The 16,019-nt window shown below is 45.0% G+C and overlaps 2 protein-coding genes across 4 annotated transcripts in view; one reads left to right on the top strand and one right to left on the bottom strand.

Annotated features, from left to right (window-relative positions):
* LOC128756988 (SLIT-ROBO Rho GTPase-activating protein 1-like) overlaps positions 1-10,285 on the top strand; it is a 32,574-nt gene extending 22,289 nt beyond the window's left edge. For 2 of the 3 annotated variants that reach the window (XM_053861917.1, XM_053861919.1), the window contains 8 exons: positions 29-163; positions 2,533-2,638; positions 2,926-3,150; positions 4,112-4,191; positions 4,436-4,616; positions 5,517-5,660; positions 5,869-6,211; positions 7,023-10,285. In XM_053861917.1, the coding sequence (XP_053717892.1) occupies positions 29-163; positions 2,533-2,638; positions 2,926-3,150; positions 4,112-4,191; positions 4,436-4,616; positions 5,517-5,660; positions 5,869-6,211; positions 7,023-7,475 (1,667 nt within the window). In that variant the 3' untranslated portion in view covers positions 7,476-10,285. The remainder of the gene's footprint in view (positions 1-28; positions 164-2,532; positions 2,639-2,925; positions 3,151-4,111; positions 4,192-4,435; positions 4,617-5,516; positions 5,661-5,868; positions 6,212-7,022) is intronic. The other variant, XM_053861918.1, reaches the window with a different exon arrangement.
* kics2 (KICSTOR subunit 2) lies at positions 7,457-15,269 on the bottom strand. The gene is made up of 3 exons (XM_053861920.1): positions 14,868-15,269; positions 11,697-11,985; positions 7,457-11,358 (listed from the first exon to the last, which is right to left on the bottom strand). Exons 1-3 carry the CDS (start codon positions 15,097-15,099, stop codon positions 10,539-10,541), a joined length of 1,341 nt encoding a protein of 446 aa, XP_053717895.1. The 5' UTR covers positions 15,100-15,269; the 3' UTR covers positions 7,457-10,538.
* Positions 15,270-16,019: the final 750 nt, after the last annotated feature.

The raw sequence follows: 16,019 nt of genomic DNA, 5'->3' as shown, positions 1-16,019 counted from the left end.
GCACTGAGTCATTTTCATTCTCATCCAGGCAACGACCCTCTGATCGACGAGGAAAGCAACCATGACATCAACTCTGTGGCCGGAGTGTTGAAACTTTACTTCAGAGGTTTGGAGAATCCTCTGTTCCCCACCGACCGATTCAACGATCTCATCTCCTACGTCCGTGAGTAACCAGATCTGCTAGTGCTTTTGGTGAATGTGAATTTAAAAATCTCACATGGATTTGAGGGATGATGGGATTTATAGGTAAACCAAGCCACAGTTGGAATAAAAGTCTTAAATCTGTGTGCAAAATAACGCAGACAAAGGATACAGTGGTGCCTCGGTTCCTGACCACAATCCGTTCCAGACGGCCGTTCGAGAAGCGATTTGTTCAAAATCGATTTTTCCCATTACAATGAATGGAAAAAGAAATAATGCGTTCCAAGCCTTAAAATAGTCTTTTGTAGGAGTGAATGTAGAGTGTCTGCTGCAGGTGCGCTGTTCCTCTATGTGTGTGGCCGCTGCATGTGGGAGGGGTTGCCGAGTGAGTGGCGTCTCTCCAGAAGTGAAGAGGTGCCCGGTGCGTGTCCAGCTCTGAATGTGCGCTTCTGTGCAGTTTGGCTGTGACAAAGTCATAAACCAAGTCACGCTCTGTCCAAGACTCGCCTCATCCCTGTCTGAGCTCCAGCCCACAACAGGACATCAAACCCTGGAGTGTGCGCTCCAGCCTCGGAGGTGTGGAGAGCGAGCACCTCCCCTCTACCACGGTCCAGAGCGGAGACAGGAAAGGTTTTACACCTCAATATGAAGAAAAAACAGCCAGTAAATGTAGCTAACGGGACACGTCGGCATACAGAGGCTGCGTTATACACAATAACAAAGTGTGTCATGGGTCAGCTGATTGGTCCGTGCACGTTATGTTTTTTCCGGGAGCGTTCGAGTTCTGGATTTTCGGTCAAAATCTGAAGCAAAAAAATCTCTAAGTTTTTGTTCGAACTCGATTTGTTTGAAGTCCGGGACGTTCTAAAACCGAGGTACCACTGTATGTTGATAGAGAGTCACATCACTGTCTGGATCCACAAATCTTTCTTTTTAAGGATCTGTCACTCTCAGTCAAGAGGCAGAGCTACAGTGGTAGCACCGGCAGCTTTCCTCTTCACTTCCTCTTCACTTCCTACCTGCTCATCAAGCTGTATAGGCATCAGTCCATACTTCAGAACACAAAATATTTTCTTCCTCCTCCATCTACTCAAATCCAATGCAAAATCTTTGTCTTCAGCACGCAACACACCAAATTTCTTCAATATTTAAATCCGAAAATACTATCTAGCTGACTCCCACATTATGCATCTTGGGGAGGGCAAATTTAAATCTACAGCGAATTCTGTACTGAGACCAGAGCATAGAGAGACCAAGGTCAATGAGGAGGGCGAGACCAAGACTGAGACCAAACTGGTCACTGAACAAACTACTAGTTTGTTTCAATGATGGCATTTCAATTCTTGATTTATTTTGGGAAAAATGTGTCTATATGGCTGATAGACTTATTCCTCAGTATTCTGTATTCAGTTTGTCCTTGGGCTCACTCTGGTCTCGACACAATCTTGACTCCATCACTAGAATTTCAAAGACTGTCACCTGTATGTCACAAGCTACTTTCCTGGACCATACTCTCGTCCCAGGCAAAGAGAGGTATGCAATAAAGTCTAGAGAATAAGCGACTTGATTCATCAGATATTTAGAGTCTAGCGTTGATAGATCCTTACATGCATGCTTGCTACTTTATGAGCCATTACAGGCTGACGTCCATCTTTCATGCACCAGTGGGGACTCTTTTACAGTCAAACACGGACTTGTCTGTTGAGTGTTTGGGGAAATTAAATTGCACAAGGACTTTCTTTCTGAAATAATCCGTCGACTGAGTCCACTCACTTTTAGCAAGTGTTGTCTGAAAGCTGCGTTTTGTCTCCTGCAACTGTTTTCACTTCATAAAGATGAGGAATAATTTGCAAGGTCAGAACCTATAGCCATGTGGGTGCAGGACAAGGCACCAGAAGGAGATGATTTGAGGCTGTATTACGGGTGAGCACGAAATGCTGCTGTTGAGTTGTGACGGAATTTTAAATGTCTTTTCATTATCATTGCGCGAAGCTGATTGACAGACGTTTCATCCAATCACCTGCCAATTATGGCTGGATAGTCCCTGCCCTTCCCTAATCTGTTTCCAAGGACGTTCACCCAGATGGCGTCATGTAACAAACCATCTGGTGTGTCAATGCAGACGAGATAGACATGAGAAGAGGAGAAAATCTGTGTCCTGGAACATTCGCCTCAATCTGTTAATGGCTGAAAAGAGGAGCCCATATCTGTTGCAGTCTCAAGCCCACACACTCCCGTCCCTCTTTAGTGCTGTTAAGTGTCTTTGTCTTCAAGAAACTCATCCTCTCTGCTGCGGAAATGTGGAGCCGTCTGGGTTTTTTTTTTTTTATGTGTTAGACACTTCCTGCTGCCTCAGCCTTTGCCACTGACTGACTGACTCCCTCGCTGCAGGATTAGAGAACCTCTACGAGAGAGCTCAGTGCATCCGTAAGATCCTCCTGGGCGTCCAGAGGCCCACGTTGGTGGTGATGCGCTACCTGTTCGCCTTTCTCAACCAGTAAGTAAGCTGTTGGACTGAGCACCTGCTGTAAGTAACAGTCACTCATTTCCAGCTCATCCCACCTGGATTTAAAAGCGAGGAGAAGGCCTCGAACCTCTCGGGTTTTAAAAGTGTGCACTCTCAAAACGTGAAGTGGTAATTCTGTCCATGGAGCCTCTCGAGCAAATTTAGAAAGCGAGGCGGGAGGTGTGAACATGAGTGTGAGGCTCTGTTGCTTCCATTGGAATCCTTACGTTGGCATTTATCAAACAATAACCACATTCACACGCTCTTCTGTCCCACAGTCTCTCCCAGTACAGCGACGAGAACATGATGGATGCAGGGAACCTGGCTATTGTCTTTGGCCCCACCCTGCTGCCCACCCCAGACAACCTGGACCAGGTGGCCTGTCAGGCTCACGTGAACGAGGTCATCAAAACTGTCATCCTCAACCATGACAACATCTTCCCGGACACCAAGGAGCTGCCCGGCCCAGTTTATGAGAAGTGTATGACTGGAGACCAGTACTGGTGAGGCCCCATGTGGACGTCAATTCCTGTTTTGTTTCCCTCTCGGGGGCTGTGGCCAAGTGTGCGTTTCTATTTGGGCAAAAGTAACATGCACATCTTTCTCTGGTCAATTCATTCACCTGTTATTTTGCTATTTGTCATCGCACATGATGAATTTCCTTTTCTGTAAACCTTGATATGCATGTTTGTTTTTGCGCTGTTTTTATTTCATCCATTCTCTTCAGAATGAAAGGGTGTTGGCTTCATGCGTTCTTGTGTTGAAGCATCCCAGCATGCCTAGCAGATATGTTGTTCTGCTCTTCTGTTTCTTCATGCTTTTTTTCTTTCCTATGAAAACCATTAATGTGGTATTGACATTATTGGCAATTTGCCGGCATAACCTACTGGCTTTCTTGTGAGAGTCCCAGTGAAATTCACATCGAGTGAGGCTGCCATTGTCCCCTGGTCATCCCGCATTGCATTTACTAGCTGTATCCAGTGAGCCATTGTCGAGAACAAGTATTAAATGCAAATATATCAGTGTGGTATCTGCACCTGACTTGAAGCACATACTACCAAGGTAAAGCTTAGTGCTCATGTAGTAGGATTGTCCAGTTTTTCCTAACCATCTGACTTTGCACTGTGCAAAGATTTGATGTGATATTTGGACACCACATGTGGCCCGTGGGCCTCATGTTTGAGACCGCGCTCAAGACATTCCTTTTGCAATTCACACGAAATATTTGTATCACTCTCTGGTATCATTTTTTATTTGCATTAAAACACACAACCCAACAGATGTTTTTGGTGTGATGTGTTTCATTAAGTGAAACCAACTTTCAAATGTTTTCATGGCATCAGTTCAGCTGCTGTGTCTCCGCCTCTGCATGGACCCCCGCTCCCCACAAGCCACACCACCCCATGTCTTTTCTGTATCGATCTGGAGGACGCGTCATCATCACTTTCTCTTCTGCTTCTGCAGTGAGAGTCCGTTTAGCGAGCCCGGGGCACTGGAGGAAACCGAGCCTGACGCCGGCACAGAGACCCAAACCAGCGATGAGGGTACGTGCTTGACCCCACCGACCTTCACACAATCGCCCAGTGGTTCCTTTCGCTGCGCCCATCCCTCTGCCTCCTGGTAGACAGAAGTTGCTATGGCAACACAACCTTTTTTTTTTCCCCGACCACACTACCCCCTCCCTCTTTTTATCTCTGAATTAATAGGAAAGACCTTTCAATGCTCCTTTTGAGGGGCGAGTGATTGACACTTCTCTCCTCACAACAGCTGTTGTGTTCTCTCCGACAGAAGCCGAGGGTGTAGAGGCGGTGGCCAGGTTCGACTATGTTGGCCGGACGGGTCGGGAGCTCTCTTTCAAGAAGGGAGCGTCCCTGCAGCTCCTCCAGCGCGCGTCACATGACTGGTGGGAGGGGCGGCTGAACGGGAACCACGGCTTGGTGCCTCACCAGTACGTGGTGATGAAGGACAGGCAAGTGCCCTCGTTCGGTTGTATTGAGTTATTAATAATAATGCCGCCATGCGAAGTCCGTTTTAAGAGCAAGTCTGGGATTGTTTTAAAGCCATGGAGAACCAAAGCGAATAAATAATCCAACACAGCTGCAGGTCTCATGAGGCATAAGTGAATGCAAAGTTAGGCAACTGTTGTGCACTTCAGCCACACTCTTCCCCGCTCACTCCAGTGGGGCGAATATGATGCAGTTTAAGTAGCAACGCTGGTCTATGGAGAACCTAGCGTGAAATGAAATGTGAATAATGTGGGGCGACTCCTTATATTTTCGCCTTATGAAAGTTGGGATTTGCACATGCGGGCATAAAGAACTACCTTACAGTCTGTTTTCATGGCTTGTTGTATTGATGTAGACTGTCATTCTGTGAAAACAAGCCTTTGCTTTTAAGCATATTTATTTACACGCTGTCAAGTTTTTCATATGAGTCACACACCGGAGCAGCTGCTGAAACTGTGATGCCAGTTCAGATTATATGAGATTGATATTAGTATCCTAAATGGACTGTCATACGCAAGACAACTCGAATATTCATGGGCTTGAAAATGTCTTTGACGTGAAGCTTTAGACATTGTTGGATGAAGAGAAGTGACAGAGAGGGTTTGTTATTGTTTGACCGTTCCTCATGGCATGCGACTAATATTGTTTCATACGTGGTTCATGTTGGTAAACTTATGTGACTAACTTAAATGAGTGATGGATGAGGTAGATGTGGGGGCTCCGGAGCCACGCCTGGTTAATTAGCCGACTTATTGGACGGAGGGAGTCTCTAACGGCCTGCTATTGATCAGTCCGTCCGTGATCGCTGTGATTTGTTAGTGCAGCGCTGGCGCAGACTGATTCGCCTCACTCTGCCATTTCAGGACCGACTCCATGTCGGACACGCTCAGTCAGAAGGCGGTAGACAGCGACGGAGGGAGCAGCAGCACTGACGATAAAAGGTCGAGGAGCGAGCTGAGCTCTCCGACAGACATCAGACCCCAAGAGAGCTACAACAGGTCTGTCATGTAAGACAACTTCTATTATTAGAGCTCATCTCTCCCACTGCTGCTGCACTGAATCCTAATTCACTTTCCTACCTGAGTGAAATACTTTCACTACTCCTCCTCTGTGGCTCAATTGCACCATAACATGTTTTCATGACCATGAAAACTTTTCATTTGTTCACTTTGGTATTAAAGTCTCATTGTTCTTTGTTTTACTTCCGGCCCAAAGCCACAGGAGAAAGAGAACCGACGGCTTGTTCCGCCGACCGCTGGGCCGCTCTCATGAAAGCCACTGCCAAGGCAACGGTGGAGTCATGGAGCGAAGTTCTCCTCCAGTGACCGGCCACTTCAGTCCCAGAGATCTGCTGCTGGGGCGGAGTCAGGGAATGACCCCGCCGCTCGACAGCCCGGAGCGCCGGCGCCGCTCCACGGCTGCTCTGACCATGACAGTGAGCCGCCACGAGTCGCTGCAAAGACCCTTCGACACCCCCATAAGGCGCTCCAGCAGTGGTCAGCACGGCTTTAGTGACTCCCATCGATCCAGGGCGCTGGACCCTGACACGCTGGCGCAGGTACGACACCATTGAAAGCATGTTTTGTTGGGAGTTTTAATGTTGCAAAATAAATATGAAATATGGCGTTTTCTATACTTATATTATTATTATTATATAATGAATGCACTATGTTGCTCACTTGTTATAAACAAAACACAAATGCCTTGTGACTTATTGATGTGTATGAACTCTAACATACAATTGTCATTTGTCATGTGTTCATTGTGATATAATTTATCATGTACTCAAACCAAAATCCTGCCTTGCATTAGAAACAGGGCTGCGCTCTTTCTTTAAGTCTTAAAACCCTGCAAACCCATCAGTTTCAGGTAGGGCAAAGTCTGCTCCCGTCACAAAGTGTCACACCGTCTACTGTACGGCCATGTGTTGAAGATGGAGCTGAAAAAAAATAATCACGTAGTATGAATTTTGATATATTATTATTTTATCATAAATTATATTACTTATCCCTTACTTCATTGTAAAAAAAAAAATTAAAGTAATAACAACAGTGTTGTGACACAACTACATTACACACACATATACATGCAGTGAAGCACATTGTTGTTGTTGTAGTTCAGTGTGAGTCAGCACTCATGTTTAGGATGGGACTCGATTAAAAATGTATCGAATGAATTGCAGGTTTTATAATGAATTAATGGCATTGTAATATTTGACACCAGAATGAAAAAAAACCTTCAGTTTTATCTGTTCACAAGCTTCAGCATCAGGGTGGGAGCAAACTCTATGCGGCCTCATTCACTCTCCTTCATCATGGATGTTTCGGTTATGATATGTCATTGTGTTGCTTCTTCTGTGGTGGCTTCAGGACATAGAGGAGTCGGTGACGGTGGCTCTGGGAGACCTGCGGCAGCTGGACCGTCAGGGCTGCAGACCAGCACCGGATGTGGTCCTGGACACTCTGGAGCAGGTGAAGAACGGCCCGGTCACCACCTGCTCGTCTGAGTCCCCGAGTCCTCACAGCACACCCAGCACCCCTGGAACACCAGGGACACCTGGCACACCGGGGACTCCAGGAACACCTGGCACCCCGAGCCCACTGAGTCCTTTAAGCCCCATCAGCCCACTGCCTGGCCCTCCAGCTGGACCTACCAGACCGTCTAACCCCTCCCCGGATGGCATGGGCTCCTTCAAGCCAGTGGCTGCTGCACGCATGGCACCCCCTCTGAGGCCCCCTGCTCTACGTCCCAAACCTGTGGTCCCACCGAAGAGCAGCACCCCACCTCTGCCCCCACCCCTCGACAAATCCTGCACCATGTGAGCCAAATGAGGCCGAGTGAAAAGGCAAAATCAGGCCAAACCCGGGCCAAAACTGGGCCAGAAGAGGAGATCAGGGTACTGATGTTTAATATCAACATGAGGGTAGGAATGGTAGGAGAAGGGTTTCAATGTAGAAATAAAATCTAATATATGACCTATGATATGATATGCCATGATATTTACGTGTCGTCAGGTTGGTGTTCTCTCTCTCTTGGTGTGTAGGAGTTTACTTTCTCCATGTATTGAGCATTTATCAGAGGTTTAGCTAAAACAACGGCCAGTGAGTGCGGGAGAATAGTTCAGCTAAAAAATAAGATGTGAATGTTGCTCAAGGTGTTTTTTTTTTTTTTTTAATCTCCTAAAAATCCTGACGGCGCTGCTGAGGGCGACAGGGCAGAGTGAGGGGTACATGTGTTTTTTTTATTAAAACATTGTTTGCGCTGCTGAGCTCACTTACACCTCAAACCATGTATCGCCTCTTGAGGTAGTCAGTGTTGAAGAAAAAGAAAAAAAAGTCCAGATATCAAATGAATGTTTCAGTAGTCAACGACTGTTTAGCCATCTATTGAATGTTCAGCGAGCCTCGCCTGCCGCTCGCAAGACTTTTTAAGAGCCTTTAAAGGGAGAGGACACCCCCCAAGTCAGAGCCACAGACAGGGACTGGTGGTTGAGGACCTTAGACAGAACTTCGGGGGTACGCTTTTCGCCCAGTTGTATGTACATAGGCACTCATAAAAACTGGAAGATCTTCTCCTGGAGTCTCAGCTGCTCCACATGAACACGGAGTGGGTGAGGACTGAGCTAGAAAACCAAGGAGGTGGTGTGTTGAAGTGCATATCTGTTTGATCTGAATACATATTTTAAACATGCAACTAATTCATGAAACGCAGTTCATCCCGACACGCCAACAAAACTCACGAAAATATCTGATCTAAACCCTATATTCAGTTTTTGATGAGTACCCCTGCCATCTGGACTGGGCTTTGTGATGTGTTCCATTTGTGTTCAGAAGTCATTTGGGGGACTTTTTCTCCAGCAAGGGAGAGGAAGGGTTGAAGGGTTCCAGGGTTGCACACTTCCAAGGCTTCATTTCAAGGATGCTGTTGAAGCGTGTTCCATTTTCCCAAGACGCGTCCGTTCTGGGACTAGTGTGGTGCCATCAAACCACAAAAAAAGGGAGAGAAAAAAAAATAAATAAATACATTTCAAAAACAAAAGAAGAAAGAAGCTTTACTAAAACAAAGAATAAATGCCTTAGTAACAAGGACAAAATGCATTTAAAAAAATGATTTTCATCATTTAAATTTTTATCATTGATCAATATCAATTAATCACAATGTAATATTTGACTGCAGACTGATCAAATTCAGCTTGATTCTGTACACGCAAGCTAAAACATGAGGGTGGCAGTGCTCCAATGATGAGCCAAGTTTTTGGACAAAGTGCACACACACTTTTTTCCTCTTCTAGTTTTCATCATGGATGTTTTAGTTATGACATCACACTGTGTTATGCCGGGCACATGGACAAGGTGCCATGAAAAATGTCCCCAGATGACCAACGTTTAAGAACGATTCATCTGTCATGTGGATTTACTCATTGTTTAAGTATATTATTAAATCAACTGAAATCTATTTGTTGAAGTAAGCGCTAATCTGACAAAACATAAATACAATATGAATACATGAACAAATGAAACTTTTTTTATTCTTTCAATTTATTTTGTGGGACCAGAAGTAATTAGAAATGAATAGAGGTCACAAATGAAGTAATTCCAACACGTAAAATGTAGGGTTGAGCTAGTAATGAATGGCAATACTGAATAATTTGTTCTCTCGGACCTGAGGAGGGCCCCGTTGACACAGACAGAGGGCAATATACCAATAAACCTCAGTGTGTTTTTGGGAGACAGCGTGACAAAACATGTGGAAGAAGATATAAACTCCACACACAAGACACTCTGTGGCGAGCTTCCCTCCAGCCTTGGTCATGTGCTGCCCTGCCAAATGAGGGACCTGCCTCAAAACTTCCAACACAAATGAAATCCAGTCGAAGTTGTGTGTCTCCCGCTTGCCTGTTCTCCTCCCGTGTACGTGCAGAAGAATAGATGATAGAATATTTATGTCCGTTTTGAGTGCCAGAACACACCAGTTGGGACTGTCGTAAAAGCATGCTGCTGTGTGTGAGTGTGTGTGTGTGTGTGTGTGTTGATAAAGGTCAACCTTGCTTGTTACACTACAATCACTAGTTCACCTTAAACACCACAGGAAGCTAACAGGGTGGGGCTCCGAGTTTAAACGCCCAAAAAAAACAACACTTGAACAGCACACTGAATGTGACCGCCTTTCAAACTGGCTGTGTGTGTGTGTGTGCGTGTGTGTGTAGTGATGAAACTGAGATGCGTGTGTGTCACTGTGAAAGTGCCTTTTTTTATCTTTTTGGGGGGGGGAGTTGTGAATCCACTCGTGCATGTCCCTGAACGAAGAGCAGCAGCAGCAGCACTCCGAATGAAATAATCATACAGTGTTTAGTAGATCCCTAAATTATGAATTCTAGCATTAACCCATTGTGACATTGCACTTTGTTGTATAGGATTGTGTACTTGGCATGTAGCATCATCACATGTTGGTGCATTTTTAAAACCCGACGGGAAGTTTCTCGAATGTGTTTGACGATAAAGGAACTGGTTTTGTCCGTTAGTGTTGCTGTATTTGAAAACGGGAGATTCCCAATGATGAGCTCATATTAGCCAAATGAACTGTATCAATGTGTTGTATTTATATTATAAATAAACCTGAATAAATTAGAACTCAAGTGAACAGTTGGAGGCGCCGTGTTTTCTTCCCAAAAGAAATGTGTGACTATAAAAAAAATAAATATCAGTTTAAAAATAACAGCATATCTTTATTCAGTCCCATTTTAAACAGTAAAACCTAAATCAAATGCCAAATATTAAAATTCTTATTAAATTAAAAACCTGAAACAAACTTTCAGTGTTTCTTTTTAAAAAGCAAAATAAGCTGGTCCGCATCTTTGGTCTGAAGTATCTGGGCAGGATGGTCGCTCATCCCTTTGACCCGGGTTTGAGGGTGCTGAAGGGTTTGGAGTTCCGCAGCGAAGTAGAGATCTCCTGCAGGAAAGCAGTGATGTACACGTCCTTCTCCGACTTTTTACCGTCAAAGATGACCACCAGAGTGAAGTGCGGCTCGGGCCGGGTCAGGTAGTATGTGCTCTGGACTTTGTCGTCGTAAAAGTGGACCACTTTGTCCAGACTGTTGAGTTCGCTGGCGCGGTCTCCCATCATCATGATGACGTTAGGCCAGTGGGTGAGCGGGCGCTCGCCCGTGGGCAGCGACACCACCGCGGGAAACTGCTCCACGCCCTTCGGCGCCTCCCGGTACGAATGCGGGTGGTGGTAGCCGTGACCCTGGAAGCTCTCGGACCCACGGTTATCGAACACCAGCGACACGTTGTTGGCGTCGTGTTTGCGGATGAAGGTGCAGATTTTACCGTGGTAGTCCGGCGTGGTGCGAGCCGTCAGCGCTCTCATGTCCGCCGCAGCTGTCTGTCGACTCAGCGCTTCGTGGAAGTAGAAGCTGAACTTGGCCAGAAGCGCCGCCTGGAAGCGCTGCAGCCAAGCGTACAGGTGCGGCGGCTGCACCGACTTCTGAGACTGACCGCCAAACAGGTTCTTCCGCGTCTCCTTCTGCTTCTGGAACAGTTGACCCCAGGCAGTGATTTTGGAATTGGCCCCGTGCAAACTGAGAAGCGCCGGCAGGAAGTGCCACTCCGAGATCTGGGCCTGGCAGCGCAGGAGCTGAGAGACCACGTCCACCTCGGTCTGGAAGCTCTCCTCCAGACGGCCCAGGATGGGGTGGTGGAACCTGACAGAACAAGAGCACCAGCTGGGTTACAACACAGATGAAGTCCCAAGAGATGACACACTGAAAGATTCCATGCTGACCCAAAAACATCACTGCCTCCTCTGCTCACTGAGCACTTCTTACGCTCACCCGACTGACAATTATCCTAATTAAGATGAAGTTTTGAGGTCAAACATGAATAACACGGTTTTGTGTGAGCCGTGCCTTCTTCAACAAAGAACACACGCAAGCTGTTCTTTACTCCAATAAAAGTATATAATCTCAAGAAGAAGCGACTCCTTGAGCAGGGTGACTTTATTATAAGCTTTCCACACCACACACAAGCGAAAGCCGCTCACTTTGAACTGTACTTGTGCAGGACAGCCTCCAGCGTGGTGACCAGCTCCTCAGAGTTGATGCTCTTTTGGCCTCCCAGCGTGTGCATCTTCTCATAGAAGTCAGCCATCTCCATGCGAGCCTGTGTGAAGTGGCACAGCTGCTCCGACAGGTGCGACAGCAGGTCCTCAAGGTACAAAGCGGATCCCGGCTGGCTGTGGCGCCCCGCACTGGCTACCTTCTTCAGCTCATTGAAGAGGGACGTGTAGATGGTTCTTATGGAGTCCTTGCGGCTGAAGAAGGACTGACCTCCTGCATGGACAAAATGTTGGTTGGTTAAAGCGCATTCATAAGGATGTTTAAAGAACTAGAACCCCCTCTAGCGGCAGAAACGCGCGATGACATTACAAGTTCAACACAATATTCAATAAGATTTTTGGCACAAATTGTCCGTTTGTCTGTATTATCATTAAGTGATCTTTTCAGAGTGTTACTGTCGTGTATACAATAGTCACTGCAGCCCATTTCAGCTGGCGGAGGGCTGGGTCCAATCCCAGCTCGAGGAGTGAGGGACACATTTGAAGAACCACCATATGAATTATTTTTTAGACCAATAGTTCTCAAATAGTGGGTTGAGAAGCCACTTCCGGTGGATAGTTGGCCTTTTCCTGTGCAAAAAATAATTTGCATTTGTTAGTTTATGTATTATATGTACATCATTGGGCAGCATTGGACTTGTTGTTAGGCACTGATTCCCAAATCGCATATACAAATACTGTATGATGAAACGATGCTGACACCAGCAGTTTTGAAATGTTTTCAGGAGTTAGATTCACGATCTCGGTTTTAAACCTAAAACAAGAGACTTTCAATAATGACATTAGTTCACAGTGAGTCGCTGGATCAGTGTTGGTTTGGTTAGATTGTGTGAGTGTCCACACCGTTGTCTGACTTGGTTCATATCAACACATGCAGGGTCTCCTGCATCGTTGCCACCTGGGCAAAAGACTGTGGTGAAAATAGCTGGGTATTGGACAGAGATCCGCACCTCTACTGGCGTCCACTTATCCCAGCCACACTGTCTCACAGGCAGCGCTGACACTACAACACAACAGTAAGGGACCATCAACAACTGTCTTATTCAAAGTAGCTGTGAAATCATAGTTCAGGGGTGTCTAAATTTCGGTTTTGGACACCCCTGCCATAGATCATGTCAATCATGTCAGCGACCGATACCTACTATAGTATTCTCTCGCTAAATTCTGCAGGTACAGCGCATTAGAGGTTTTTTCAACTCTCCTGCAAATGAGGGAGCTCCGCTGCAAGAGACACGACTCGTGACGAGTGAACATGTTTAATACAAGAAGTGAGTCAATAAGTAATGTTTCCATCCGATGACATTAGTAGTTACAGAGACTCTGATGTGATCTGATGACCTGCATTATCCCACGCCCCGAGTTACTTTATGGTGCTGCTACTTCCTTCCATTATGGTGCTTAACTATCTTGTGTGGTCCTGGAACGTAAGCCCCGAGATAAACAAGGGCGCAGCAAACCAGTACGTAGCACCAGAATCTTACATATTATAATGCAGAGATCAACTTCAAATGTTGTTGTAAAATCTGCCGCAGTGGTGTTTTGTTTGTTCAGGGAACATGTGCTTAAAACATTTTAAAAAGCACAATTTTAAAGGTTGTTATGGTATTATTAAGTACTCATATCAGTTCTCAATTGTCAGTACTCGGTCGGCAGAAAAGTAATAGCGGCACATCCCTATGAAGGAGAGAATTTGGAAATGTTTTTAATTCCATAAACCCTGAACCAGAGTTTAGCATGCCGACTATGGCTAGAATGATAGTTTCCACTGCTATCTCACCGAGCAGCAATGGAATCCACTTCAAAGAGCGACGACGTCATGATGCGTCAAAGCATTAAGTTGTTGGTGACTCATTTCATGATGGACTAGACGTGATGCTTAAGGCACATTGGGGGGCAGCTGGCAGTACATTTAAGCAATTTAACCCCAAAACAAAACTGCCTGAGAAGTCTGCCGGGTTGCCAACACAACAACCTTCTTCAAGAGACGTCAAAGATTTAATTGCTCATTGCTCCACTTAGTTAACTATTATATTTCAATAGAAACAAATGATCATGGTGGAGACAAACCACAGTGACTCAGAGAACAGAACTGACCAGTTAGTAACTGCTAAGTTTCATCATAAAACACCTGCGCAGCAGAGTGGTTGGGCAGAGCAAGATTTCAGCTCCTGTAAAAAAAACGTTTTTGATAGGCCGGGATGATACACATTTTCAAATATATATATATATATATATATATATTTAAATCATAGACATTTGTGAAAACACATGCTGATGTGTTCAATAGGGGTTAAATGTCATTTTAAAAGACACTCAAATCAGTAAATCAGCTGCTCTTTAAACAAATAAAGTATATTTGGTTTTTTTTGTTTTTTTTTTCCACTTAATATAACATTATTTATTTATTTATTTAGACGTGAAGGTGGGTCTGAAGACTGACTCAGGACCACTGTGTCAGACTATGGGGAAGACGCCAGCCGGTCGGATAAAAACCATTCAAGAAACATAAAAACAGAAAGGACCCAGTTAAGACTCCAAAACCCAGAGTAACCTCAACCAGGATTTGAACCCAGGACCCCCTTGTCGTGATGCTGCCTGCCATCTGGCTGCACAGTTATGCAATTATAGTGGACATAAAACGTAAATTTAAGTATTGACAACACTCATCAAACATGCTAACTTTTAGGTGGAGTATAAATTTTAGCGCTTCAACGCTACGATCATAACTTACACAGTCCATAAAACCAATACGTCACTCTTTCTATAGATGCACATTTTCATGGTCAAAGATAGACACTAGTGACTAAGAAAAACACGCATATGGATTGTTGCGGTTTCGTCAGATAACGAACTAGCCGCACGTGATCGGAGCTGGGAAATATCTAGATCACTATCCGGAGAACAGTCGATAACAGTCTCGTCACAGCAGACTGGAGCTGACAAAGACGTTTGTTATGGTTACCGCTCCGCTGTGACGTCACGCGGCAGGTGAAACACTCGAGTGTAGTTCGGATTTGTGCCTCGACACCCAGCCATATGGACTTTCAAATCTATTCGTATCTGCGGCGCGGCTGGACGGACGTGTTCCGTATTTACCCAGTTTCTGTCCCAAGAACGTCATGTTGTGGTACGCCTTCTCGGCGGCGGCCAAGTGAGCCAGCGCGGCCAGCAGTCCCGTCCAGATAGCCCCGCTGCTCTTGCTGTTGTCCTTCTCCTTCTCCACGTAGTCTTTGGCTCGGTCAAACGAAAACATACCGAGTTGGGTGAAGAAGCTCTCGAGAATGGCTCTTTCCTTGGGGACAGGCCGCAGCTCCTCCACCTCCGCCATGGCTCACGTCCGCTAGCTGCTAACCGAGTGACAGTTAACAGTATAACAGTTTGACACGCATTGCGATATAAACGACTTATTTGAGCGTTAAAATTTAAGTTCAATTTTTTAAAAAGTGAACGTCGATCACAACTGCATGGCCATCTTCGACGTCACCGGATGTAAACACAACGGCGACTCACGAGGGACAAAATACAGACACGCGCGCACACACCAAACGGAGGCCAAATTACAGACGTTAAAGTCATTTTCGATACGTACCATTGCACCATTAGCCATCGAGAGGTCAACGAACCCAAAAGTTTTGGTAAATCGAAAATGTATTAAATTTGAAAAATGAAAACCCATTAGCCTATAGCTTATTGCTTGGATGAGCAAAGCAGAAACCTAAAAAAAGTGACAAAATAGTACTGAACAGATTTCCCACATGTTGAGTGGGTCTAAAGTTTATATAAGCCTATAATTAAATGTATAGGTGCCAAAATATTTTTTTAATTAATTAATTTGTAGATCAAACTCATATAAATATCACATTATTATTATTATTATTATTATTATTATTATTATTATTATTTATTATTTATGGTTGACTTTGGAACCTTTTTGTGATTTGCCATCAGCTTCCAGTTCAATTATCATCACAGTCTTTTAAGATAATTTTGATGTTTGTTTGTTTTTTATTTCCCATTCTAATGTGTCTCTCCATGATGTTGTCAACAAAAATAATAGTCTACATCTGCTTTACACCACTATTTTGTCTCTTGGTGACCTATCAAGCATCAAAATTCTTTGATGATAATACCCCACCATCACCAAATGAAATCAATTTGCATTTCCTGGAAGTTATGTCGGTGTCTGTAAAGCGTTACTGTTCAAAATGTCCTTTTGGCGTTTGCCTTTTTTTTGCCAGAGGAGTAATG

The sequence above is a fragment of the Synchiropus splendidus genome, chromosome 4 (genome assembly GCF_027744825.2).
Source record: "Synchiropus splendidus isolate RoL2022-P1 chromosome 4, RoL_Sspl_1.0, whole genome shotgun sequence".
Lineage (NCBI taxonomy): Eukaryota > Metazoa > Chordata > Actinopteri > Syngnathiformes > Callionymidae > Synchiropus > Synchiropus splendidus.
This window is presented reverse-complemented; position numbering and strand designations above follow the sequence as displayed.

Coding starts and splice junctions, on each gene's coding strand:
- kics2 (XM_053861920.1), bottom strand. CDS start 15,099: ATGGCGGAGGTGGAGGAGCTGCGGCCTGTCCCCAAGGAAAGAGCCATT. Junction 11,986..14,867: donor GTTCTTGGGACAGAAACTGG/GTAAATACGGAA, acceptor TTGTCCATGCAG/GAGGTCAGTCCTTCTTCAGC. Junction 11,359..11,696: donor CTGCACAAGTACAGTTCAAA/GTGAGCGGCTTT, acceptor TTGTTCTGTCAG/GTTCCACCACCCCATCCTGG.